Source organism: Stomoxys calcitrans, chromosome 4, assembly GCF_963082655.1.
Source record: "Stomoxys calcitrans chromosome 4, idStoCalc2.1, whole genome shotgun sequence".
Taxonomy (NCBI): Eukaryota; Metazoa; Arthropoda; class Insecta; order Diptera; family Muscidae; genus Stomoxys; species Stomoxys calcitrans.
The window spans coordinates 1,888,229-1,900,611 of record NC_081555.1 but is presented as its reverse complement, the minus strand read 5'-3'; the positions used below and the strand labels follow the sequence as shown (position 1 = coordinate 1,900,611).

Genomic DNA, 12,383 nt, shown 5'->3' with positions numbered 1-12,383 from the left:
TACCGATCTTCCGATATTGTGTAATGAGCCTATAAAAGGAGCATTTTTCATCCTATTTCGATAATATTTGGCACAGCGAGTTCCGGTACCCCTCTAAACATTTTTGTTGAATATGAGACCATATTTGGATATAGCTGCCATATAGACCGATCTCCTGAAGTAGGGTATTGAGTCCATAAAACGAGCATTTTTCATCCGATTTTGATGAAATTTGAAACAAGCGTTGGGTATTTACCCGGTAGAAACCCATCTCTAGGAATCAAACCAAAGCACTATGGGTCAACTGAGGGCATTTACTGGCCAAAACTCCTTACGCTCTAAATACAGGGATAAGAGTTGGTATAAAAGTTGGTTGATGTTCGAAATGGAACATACTAAACTATTACGTAACGATTTTAACCCTTATCCAATCACTGTACTCTTTGGGACCCTAAACACAAAAAATAATCTTTGTTAACTGTTGCTGTCATCAGAAGCCAAAAATGTTTTTTTTTTGCTTAGTGCTTTTAAAACAAAATTCCTTCAACTTATTGGAATTAAATGGAAAATGATATAGCATGTAGGCGAAATTTACAGTCAATTCAATAGACTTTGGAAGTGGTTTTGAATTTGTAAAATGCTCGTAGGGCAATATTTCCATCATTTGTATTTCCACAGCCTCCACATTTTGGTTTATCTACATGCAGCCCAAGTTTTCTCAAAAATAAATCTTGGAGATGTTTTTTTCTGCTATCAACGGCCAGCTTATTATCAGTGCTTCTTATTTGCCATTTCTATGATATTCATATATTCCGTACTCATTGCACGGTACAGTGGATAGACTGACTAATAAGGATTCTAAATCGCATAAAATGAGGACTAGATCGATGGTCTATATCATTTTTTAAACGAATGTCGATTGCAAAAACAATTTCCGTCACGAAAATGGTAATGTTAGCCATTTAAAGCATAATATCGAAATATGACATGTGGGACACTTCTGGTTTTAAATGAAAAACTGCAAAATTAGCAAAAAGGAAGGCAAGTTTTGAATTATGAATGTAGCAGCTCATTAGTTACTTAACGATATCTTGTGTGCAAAAAATGCCTTGAATCACCCTACACGAAAAAATGTTTGTTGAAAAATACTTCCTTTATATTAAGAATTTTTTATTTGAAATGGTAGGTCAATAAATCCTTAATTTTGCGTCTTGTTATTAAGGACAAAAATCTAAAATGAAGGTCACAATATCGTTGAAAGTTAGGAAATTGACCTTGGGACAACACAACAGTGAACTGTAGTTAAAGACGCAAAATAGCCTTACAAATAGGAGCGTCTTTAAATTTTTAATTTTTTTAGGTTAAGGCGCTAAGTTGAAAAAAGAGATTTTCAAAAAATAATAATTGGACAGTCATCTATGAAATAAACAAAGAATGTCCGTTAGTAAATAGGAAATTACATTTAAAGATAACTTCTTTTTTGGAGTTTTCTTAAGTTTTTTGACTGTTAGGGCGTAGATCATTACATTTTATAATTTTTGTTTGTTTCTCTTTCGAGACGAGCTCAATGATCGAAGATTTTCTTTGCAAATGGAAAAGGAAAGATAGCAACACACACCAACCACTATGGGAAGCGTTTCGTTTTTGGTTAGAAGACTTTTCAACCATATTAAGTGTGATGACTTCAAGGGCTTTGCGTTGGTATGTTGTATGTGAATCGTATTAATTGCGAAAACGCCTCTATGATACAATTACTACATTAACCCTGTCTATTAGCTCTCGACAACCCTGTCTATTAGCTCTACTTTTCCCAATGCATGTGTTTTTGTGTAATGACAGACTTTTTTCTGCGACAATTACACGACTTTCGTGGTACACATGATTCTGTGCATCTGTTGGAAGTTGTATTGATGGCTTCGAACGCTAGACAACGGCAACGGCTCTCGCTGTTGCTCCGTATATCCAGGTTCAAATTCCGGCCGGGCTCTTGCGAACTTTTTCATTTTTCAAGTTTTTTGCCTGTTGGGGCGAAGATCATTAAATTTCACGATTTTTGTTTCATTTAATACCTTCAAAATTAAGATAAAATAATAAAATGATACGAGTTTGTTCCATATCTGCTCATCTTGTGGCATCTGTCCACATTTCCACTTAAGTAGAATAGAAAAAAACACTCGACTGGTTGAGTACTGTAATATGGAGCAACTTTGAATGTTTGGCATTCTCGTTTTTTTTTTGTTCTTTGGCTCATTTTCATTGCTAAAACCCTACCAATAAGGAAAAATCCTCAATTTTGGGCCAACTTTTTTTACAGTGTAGGCATAGAGTCGTTTCAGTTCGCCATAAATACCTACGAAGCTTAAATTATTAACCAAAATTGATCTGAATTGGACGGAAGTAGTCCTCTCATTTGAGTTTTAATGATATTCCACTGATTTTTAATAGAGGTAAGATTCTGAGACTTTGCCACTCTTGGACAGATGTTTTATTGCTCCTAGACAAGGTTATATGTATTAAGAATTGGGCTTAAAGCACTTATCCAGTTGGAAAACGTATCAAACGTATCAGATAATACAAGGATACAATTCTGTGAAATTTTAACGAAATTTGTAGATATTACGATGTAGATATTACGAAATTTGTAGATTATAAAGGGTGATTTTTTTGAGGTTAGGATTTTCATGCATTAGTATTTGACAGATCACGTGGGATTTCAGACATGGTGTCAAAGAGAAAGATGCTCAGTATGCTTTGACATTTCATCATGAATAGACTTACTAACGAGCAACGCTTGCAAATCATTGAATTTTATTACCAAAATCAGTGTTCGGTTCGAAATGTGTTCATTCACCGTAACGTTGCGTCCAACAGCATCTTTGAAAAAATACGGTCCAATGATTCCACCAGCGTACAAACCACACCAAACAGTGAATTTTTCGGGATGCATGGGCAGTTCTTGAACGGCTTCTGGTTGCTCTTCACTCCAAATGCGGCAATTTTGCTTATTTACGTAGCCATTCAACCAGAAATGAGCCTCATCGCTTAACAAAATTTGTCAAAATTTGAACACATTTCGAACCGAACACTGATTTTGGTAATAAAATTCAATGATTTGCAAGCGTTGCTCGTTAGTAAGTCTATTCATGATGAAATGTCAAAGCATACTGAGCATCTTTCTCTTTGACACCATGTTTGAAATCCCACGTGATCTGTCAAATACTAATGCATGAAAATCCTAACCTCAAAAAAATCACCCTTTACGATACATAATGTCAACATTCCCCAAACCATGATATTTCCAATGAAATTTTTGACAGTTTACACGATGAGTTTCTAATCTTTCGTTTAAAATTTTTTGATTTAGGACCATTGCGCGCCTTTCAAAATCAGATATTAGAAGCATATCCCTAACTTTGAACTTGATTTTCATCAAGCATCACTCTATTCCTTTGTATCTAAACGGCATTATATTGAAGAATATGTAGTAGATAGACTATCCCACGTTATAGTACTACAGCTTTTAACTGATTTGATTGAATTTGGAACGGTTTGTTTCATTACCCCTTCTGAAAATCATTGCTACAATTCTATCAATACATGGATACGTAACCCTCATTATTACGGTTCGCCCGATTTTCTATCGTAAATTCGTAGTAACCCCAATAACTGTAATAACTACTGCCTAGCAAGTGCAATTCAGGCGATGTTTATCAGGCGAGCTTTATCGAAATCTGAAGGAAAGAGTCCCTGATTGACGACTTGCCAATGTTCATATGAAAATTTTCTCCCACTGTATAAACTTCTGAATAACAAGTTGAATAAAATGTAAAAGGTAAAGTATTCTTCAGGAATTTTCTCATATGGCAACCTTATCACATTTTAATGCCATTTGTGCTTCTTTATTACGCCAAACATTTCTGCGGGAAATTCTGCACGAAATTTCTTCAAGGATAGTAAGATTTGGATGAACCATACTTAATATAAATTTAGTTGTAACCACTGCAGATTAAAAGCTCAAAACTTTAAAATATTGTATGTACTTGGTCAACTACTTGGTAGTAGTCTAAGTATTTGCCGCTATGATTAGCCCAATTATCAATGTTCTTGTGAGCAATCGTACCACGCCAGCGCACCGTTTCACTCCCCTGAGTAAGTTTTACAAATTCCCCTACCACCATTTTTCTTCTAAGCCCACATAAGGTAAGTTGTGAATCTCTTCTTTAAATTCTAACTAAATTTAGTAGATTTTCAAAAACAACGAACGCCGTTCATGCAACATTTAAAAATGATATACAAATCGCTTTTTGTTTTCTTTCAACAGTTGGATGCGTTTATCATTCTCAGTGGAAAAGGGTGGGAAAATTCCCATAAAAGTAGTGGCGAAAACCTTTGCTTCCGGTAAAACAGAAAAATTGGTATATCAATGTATCAAAGATGTCGGGCTGCCCGACGACAAAAGTGCCACCATGACCCCAGATCAATTTACATTCGATAAATTTTATGCCTTGTATCACAAAGTGTGCCCGAGGAATGACATAGAAGAATTATTTACAACGATGTAAGTAGAACTTCCAAGCTTCCCCCACCCAGGAAAAAGATTTCTCTCACTTTTATCCTCACTCTCTTCTTGCACAGAACAAAAGGTAAATCGGAAGTTATTACCATGGATCAATTTATTCAATTCATGAATGAGAAGCAACGTGATCCTCGCATGAACGAAATTTTATATCCACTCTATGAGGAGAAACGGTGTACGGAGATTATTAATGATTATGAATTGAATGAGGAACGCAAGAAAGCTGGTAGGGGTTGAGATTAAAGGAGCTTTAGGTGGCTCTGCATATTCACCATATTTTGCCATTTTTCCTTTTCAGGTGAAATCTCTATGGACGGTTTTAAACGCTACTTGATGTCTGATGAAAATTGTCCTGTGTTTTTGGATCGTCTGGAAATGTATATGGATATGGAACAACCCTTGAGCCATTACTATATAAACAGCTCACATAACACCTATCTGTCAGGCAGACAAATCGGTGGCAAATCATCGGTGGAAATGTACAGGCAAACTTTACTGGCTGGTTGTCGGTGAGTAGTAGTTACAGAACTTTTTCCATAAACGAAAACGATAAAAACAATGAATGTCTTCTTTCAATTCCATTACAGTTGCGTGGAGTTGGATTGTTGGAATGGTAAAGGTGAAGATGAAGAACCCATTGTAACTCACGGTCATGCCTACTGTACTGAAATCTTGTATAAGGTAGCTACATCTTTCTCTATTTCACCCCACAAAGTGTTTCAACTGATTTATCTACTTTCAGGATTGTATACAAGCTATTGCCGATTGTGCGTTTGTGGCCTCCAGTTATCCTGTCATATTATCCTTTGAAAACCATTGCAATCGTGCCCAGCAGTACAAATTAGCCAAGTATTGTGATGACTTCTTCGGTGAATTGCTGTTGAAAGAAGCCCTGCCCGATCATCCGGTGAGAATGTGAGATAGTGAAATAAGTTCCGCTTTTACTATTTGTTTGCCTTTTTAGTTGGAACCTGGTCTGCCACTCCCCCCACCATGTAAATTGCAAAGGAAAATATTAATCAAGAACAAACGCATGAAGCCGGAGGTGGAAAAAGTCGAATTGGAAATGTGGCTAAAGGGCGAACTGAAAACCGATGATGATCCCGAAGAAGATGCCACGGCAGCAAAACCGCCTGAGGCTGCCCCACCACCACCAGATGCCCCTCCACCAGAAGGCGCCGAAGGGGCTCCGGCGGATGGAGCTGCTCCCGAAGGCGGAGAGCAGGCTGCCGCTTACAGTGGCTCGACCACCAATGTACATCCTTGGCTCTCGTCAATGGTCAATTATGCCCAGCCCATCAAATTCCAAGGCTTCGACAAAGCCATTGAAAAAAATATTGCCCACAACATGTCATCGTTTGCCGAATCGGCCGGCATGAATTACCTGAAGCAGAACGCCATAGACTTCGTCAATTACAACAAACGTCAAATGTCTCGAATTTATCCCAAAGGCACCCGAGCTGATTCTTCCAACTACATGCCTCAGGTCTTCTGGAATGCCGGCTGTCAGATGGTGTCGCTGAATTTCCAGACCTCCGATTTGCCCATGCAACTGAATCAGGGCAAATTCGAGTACAACGGTGGCTGTGGTTATTTGCTGAAACCCGACTTTATGCGTCGTGGTGATAAGGATTTCGATCCCTTCGCCGATGCTCCCGTGGACGGTGTGATTGCTGCTCAGTGTTCGGTAAAAATTATCGCCGGTCAATTCTTGTCCGACAAGAAAGTGGGCACATATGTCGAAGTCGATATGTTTGGTCTTCCCTCCGATACAGTTAAAAAGGAATTCCGTACCCGTCTAGTGCCCAACAATGGTCTCAATCCCGTGTACAATGAAGATCCCTTCGTATTTCGTAAAGTTGTCTTGCCCGATTTGGCTGTGCTACGTTTCGGCGTCTATGAAGAGAGCGGGAAAATGATTGGTCAACGTATTCTACCCCTCGATGGTCTGCAGGCGGGCTATCGTCATGTATCCCTACGTACTGAAGCCAACTTCCCCATGTCATTGCCCATGTTGTTTGTCCAAGTCGAACTTAAGATTTACGTACCCGATGGCTTTGAGGATTTCATGGCTATGTTATCCGATCCCAGAGGTTTTGCCGGTGCAGCCCAGAAACAAAATGAACAATTGAAAGGACTCGGTATTGAGGAGCAAAGTAGTGGAGCTGCCAAAGATGCAGGCAAATCGAAGGAGGAGGAGAAAAAAGAAGCACCTTTGGTCTTTGAACCTGTGACATTAGAGTCGTTACGCAACGAAAAGGGATTCCAGAAACAGGCCAAAAAACAAAACAAAGAATTGGATACCCTGAAAAAGAAGCATACCAAGGAACGCATGGCCGTGCAGAAGACCCAAAATGCCGCCATTGATAAGCTTATCAAGGGCAAAAGGTAAGCTTTGTTGGTTGGTTTATCAAACGATTCGATTTTTATGGTTTTTGTTTTGCAACAAATGCAGCAAGGATGAAATACGCAATGACTCGGCCATCAAGAATGCCATTGCTGAACAAACCAAGCAATGGACCGAAATGATTGCCAAACACAAAAAAGAGGAATGGGATCTATTGCGCCAACATGTCCAGGATTCACAGGAGGCCATGAAGGCACTGATGTTGGTGGTACAAGCCAACCAAATCAAGCAATTGGAGGAAAGACATGCCAGGTAAGGGACTTCGAAGAAATCCCATACTCTTTTTATTCACTGTCATATTTCTCCTCGCAGAGATGTCAAAGACTTAAATGCCAAACAAGCCAAGACTTCAGCCGATACCGCCAAAGAGGTACAAAATGATAAAACCCTAAAGACTAAAAACGAAAAAGATCGTCGTCTAAGAGAGAAAAGACAAAACAACATCAAACGTTTTATGGAAGAGAAAAAGGTTGGCATTTCACTTTGAGTTTTTAGATTTTGCTTGAAAATAAAATCTCTTTGGCCTCTTCCAGCAAATTGGTGTCAAACAGGGCCGTGCAATGGAGAAACTAAAAATGGCCCACAACAAACAAGTGGAAGAATTTAGTACTGATGTACAAAAGGTACTAGACCTAACACTGCCGCAGAACGACACAGTAGCTAGTGTAACAGCCCACTCTAATGCTAGTCCAAAACAAAATTAATTGTACGAATTCGAAACCGTTCGAAACATTTCAGCCTCAATTCATTTATTCATCTTTAGATTATTAGCAAAAAAAAGCAAACAAATTCATCGTCCATTGCAAACAAAAAACCCATTTAACGTAGAGACAACAAGTAATTAGTTAATTTATATATATTTATTATACTCCCTGCATTCGAATTTTTTTTAATCCTCGTCGTAACTTGCCCTAACGAAAAAAACAAGTAAACTACAGTGGTGGAAGAAATATTAACGACATACAACTTTTTCATATATTGGGTTGCCCAAAAAGTAATTGCGGATTTTTTAAAAGAATGTAAATGCATTTTTAATAAAACTTAGAATGAACTTTAATCAAATATACTTTTTTTACACTTTTTTTTCTAAAGCAAGTTAAAAGCAACAGCTGCAAACTGACAGAAGAAAGAATGCAATTACAGAGTCACAAGCTGTGAAAAAATTTGTCAACGCCGACTATATGAAAAATCCGCAATTAATTTTGTGGGCAACCCAATATATTATCTTCAATATTTCAAAAAGTTGTATGCTTCATTGATCCATGACAAAAAAGATTAAATCCAATATCACTTAATTTCCCATGAACATTCTGTTGAGAAACAGGGGATACTTCTCTTATATCAATGAGTGCAGTGCGATTAAAGTTTTATGTTCAATGATAAAGGGCCTCCTTCTTAATGCCGAGTTCGATCGGCGTGCCCCATAGCAACACCACTTATTATTAGAGAATTATTATATTATATTCGTTTTTAACATGGCTGAATACCTCACAAATGTAGCCAGCATTGTTGGTCACGACGGGATTTGATCCCAGGCATTCAGCATTATAGGCGGTCTGCTACTCTGCGATATTAGTACTACTTTTCAATATTAGTACCAAAAACATAAAAAAATTTGAATGGTTTGATGCTGCTTGGCAAGAAAGAAAGTAAATTTTTTATACTTGTTGCTCGGTCGCGGAACTTTATCTAATAATCCGGCAGACATAACCCATTTTCGTACTGTTCGATTTGTAGCTGGCGCATCTTAACACAGTTGTATGTCTTTGAAGGCCATAAAAGGATTTTTCGACATGGATTCACTGAGTATTTATCGAAAGATATGAAGTCTTTCATTGCTTTCCTCTATTTTTCACAGAATTGTTGATTGGATTGCATAGAGAAGTGTATTTCACTAACAGGATATTATGTTTAGAATTTATTTAATTAATTTTACTTAATTTTTTGTCATTTATGTTGTCTTCTTCAGTTGTGTGAGCTGTGCAACCTATTTTAAGAATTTAAGTTTAATCTACGAAACGAATGTTGCTAAAACACATGTCAAAGATTATTACCCATTGGTTTTTTCTACTTTCAAAATTTGGGTTACAAATAGACGAGAATTCTTCTTATTATTTTTTCCACCACTGTATATATAGTTACTTGTAGAAAAGCTTTATTGGCCGCCCACATTTATAGATTATTGTATATTGATTTTAAATGATGTTAAGCTGACTACGCGTATATTTTACCCAAAATATAAAACAAACAATTTTTCGAAATCAAGGTGATGCTTATGACGAGTACGAAAATTTAAAACAGACGTAATGTCATTAAACTATAGATACCGAGAAGTCAAATCAAGAGATGGGATTCGGTTAGGTTAGGCCGGAGGCCACGCGACCGGCAGCTTCACTCGGAGACCTTGTCTTCACTTTAGATGACAGCAGAAGAGAAAACGAAGACGTAGATAAAGGACAAAAAAAAGAAATCAAATCAATAGACAAGAAGAAGAAACTCCCACCGGCGAGTGTAAGTTCCAGTCAGCCAATTTAGGCCTCTACAAAACTGCAGGGCACGGAAATAGGTGTTCATCCATTATCCTGTGTCTTCTTCTCGCAACTGTGGGCAGTGACTTAAAAGATGCTTGACCGTGTCTAACTCTTTTTTGGCATTGCACATCCTGCAGAAATCTGAAGCTCCCTGTTTCGGGAAATAATCGGCAACAGGGCCTTTGTCACCTTGCAAACCGCAGAGGTTGTTGTTTTTGTAGCCACAAGCACTTACAGGTGAGCAAGCTCGTTCCGGTCCATACAACCGATCGAGGCGGCAACATGATGGCCGTTGGTTATTTAAAGGCGTCAATATCTCACCTTGTCGTATCGAGCATCGGGCACTCAGTATTTAAGCAAGAGCCGGTGCCACCCGGCCTCTCGCTGAGACTCTCCACTCAATACCGCTGATTGCAGCTACTCTGTATGGAGCATTACAATATCCACTACCTGCGGTCTTCCAGCTAAGCTTCTCGTGATAACGAAGATCACCACACAGATTGGAGCTCAATGTTTCAGGTCATCATATAAGGCGTCCACCATACCGAGAAGCTCGCACAGTGAAGGACACTCTGATTGCGTAGCTGGATGTCCCCATTCAATTTAGACCCAGCTAAGTATACAGGAGGTATTGGTAAGGGCGAGGTGTCCACCAGCGCAGAGATCCTTTTAGGGAAAACGGCATCCAACCCGTCAACAAGGAAGGACACCCCCGGTATATCAGTCGCGCTGCATATATAGTATGTCGCCACGCCGCATCACCATCCCGCCACAAAAAATGCCCTCAGTTGGAGAAGCGCCATTTACCTGATTTCCTCAGTCTTATGGCGATCTTTGTGGCCACACACCCAACATGTAGGTGCAAAGACATAAGATTGTGCGACATCTCTTTGAAGAGAAGTCTCGCCAGGATTCGAATCCAGGCGTTTAGCATCATAGGCGGACATGCTAACCTCTGCGCTACGGTGGCCTCCTAACAAAATGACAATGTGATTATGGTGAAGGGGATATAAACCCATTAACGACGAATGGGTAGAAAAAATATCGATGAAAAAAGCTATCCTAAAAAAATTCTAGCTCGGGTTAGGAAAGAGGTATCCTCATGAAATTTGGATTGGCGTATAGTAGACGAATGAAACTTGTCAAAATCTTGGGAACCCACCACCATGGATTCTGCTAAAAATTTATACAAAATAAATTTCGGTGAGTGCATACCAAACTTCTGTCAAACCAGCAAAAATTAAAGTTTCTAGGAACCGAACAAGGATAATCGAGAGACCGGTTTATATGGGAGCTATACAAGATATAGAATGATTTAGACCGTACTGGGCACAGTTGTTGAAAGTCATAACAGAACACTTTGTGTAAAATCTTAATTAAATTGGACAAAAATTGCGGTTTCCAGGGGCAAAAGATGTCAAATCGGGAGATCGGTTTATATGGGAGCTATATCAGGTTATTGACCGATTTGGTCCTTACTTGGCATAGTTGTTGGAAGTAATAACAGAACAGAACAAAAATTGCAGCTTCCAGGGGCTGAAGAACTCAAATCGGGAGATCGGTTCATACGGGAGCTATATCAGAATATTGGTCCATATTTGGTGTTGGACTTGCAAGTCATAAGTGTACTTCACATCCACATTCCTGTTGTCGAAGAATGTTCATAAACATACGTCGTAGTTGTTATTGAATGTGTGTTCGCATTATCTTAGTCACCATTTTTTTATAATGCACTTGCACACTGTTGTTCAGGTGAAAAGTTAAAGTCCGTATTAGGCTTTAGTCAAAATATTTCCATATAGAACTATGTAAAAATTGTACGATAAATCTCAAAAATATAAACAGCCTACTAAAAAAAGCTTAGTGGTAATAATTTTTTTTAAGTAGATTTTTTTTTTATAAATTTTATTTAAAGAATTTGCCTATGCTACTTTAGTTGACTATATGATCACATGTAGGTTAGACATTTAGTAAAAAAATCCTACTAAACCTGACTTTTATAACAATTAATTGGGATGTACTTTTTCAATATTGGAAAACTAAATGATTTTGTTTTGTTTTCTATTTCAACAGCTATTGGATATGTACAAAGTGGAAGAAGAGGCGTATAAACTACATGGTAAATCCGAATTCTATGCCTAGGATTTGCTTCCCGAGGATTCCAATACAAATCCGCCAAAACAATAATATTTTTTTAAAATGAAAAAAAGAACCATTTTATAAAAAGAAGAAAAAAGAAACAAAAAGAAGGGGGACTCATACAAAATATTTTTCTATAATCGAAACTCAAGAAGCCAAAGAAAATTAAAGGAAGAAAATTTTTTAAGAAATTTCTTCTTTTGAAGATGGAAGAAGAACATAAATGGCTCGAACAACAAATGCAATCTATATATATATATATATATATATATATATATATATATATATATATATATATATATATATATATATATATATATATATATATATATATATATATATATATATATATATATATATATATATATATATATAAATATCTAAAGGTAAGAGATGGAGCAAAGAGTAGAAAAGCAAATAATTTAATTTATTTATTTTAAATAATATAAGTTAAAAGAAGAAAATCAGATCAGTATATTGAGTTAGTTGTAAGGCAAGTAAAATTAGATTGAAAATCATTACAAAACAAGGAAAAACTAACCTTAAATAAACATATATAAGTATAGTATATATAAATATATATATATACTAAAATAACAAGTAAACAAAAAAAAAAAATGAAATGTAATAAATTTTAAATACACTATAGGGTCATAAAAACTCTCAAAATATCAAATGATGTTAAGAGCTGTGCAGCAGTTTTATATGCTGATTATTTTGCAAAAAAAAACAAAAACAACAACATCTATGA

General features: G+C 37.1%; 1 protein-coding gene across 2 annotated transcripts in view; it reads left to right on the top strand.

The window, feature by feature from the left end:
* Window positions 1-11,802, top strand: part of LOC106092100 (1-phosphatidylinositol 4,5-bisphosphate phosphodiesterase) — a 119,842-nt gene extending 108,040 nt beyond the window's left edge. For both annotated transcript variants that reach the window (XM_013258856.2, XM_013258858.2), the window contains exons 7-16: window positions 4,301-4,537; window positions 4,615-4,781; window positions 4,854-5,064; window positions 5,143-5,236; window positions 5,298-5,462; window positions 5,520-6,943; window positions 7,011-7,214; window positions 7,275-7,431; window positions 7,496-7,585; window positions 11,567-11,802. In XM_013258856.2, the coding sequence (XP_013114310.1) occupies window positions 4,301-4,537; window positions 4,615-4,781; window positions 4,854-5,064; window positions 5,143-5,236; window positions 5,298-5,462; window positions 5,520-6,943; window positions 7,011-7,214; window positions 7,275-7,431; window positions 7,496-7,585; window positions 11,567-11,635 (2,818 nt within the window). In that variant the 3' untranslated portion in view covers window positions 11,636-11,802. The remainder of the gene's footprint in view (window positions 1-4,300; window positions 4,538-4,614; window positions 4,782-4,853; window positions 5,065-5,142; window positions 5,237-5,297; window positions 5,463-5,519; window positions 6,944-7,010; window positions 7,215-7,274; window positions 7,432-7,495; window positions 7,586-11,566) is intronic.
* Window positions 11,803-12,383: the final 581 nt, after the last annotated feature.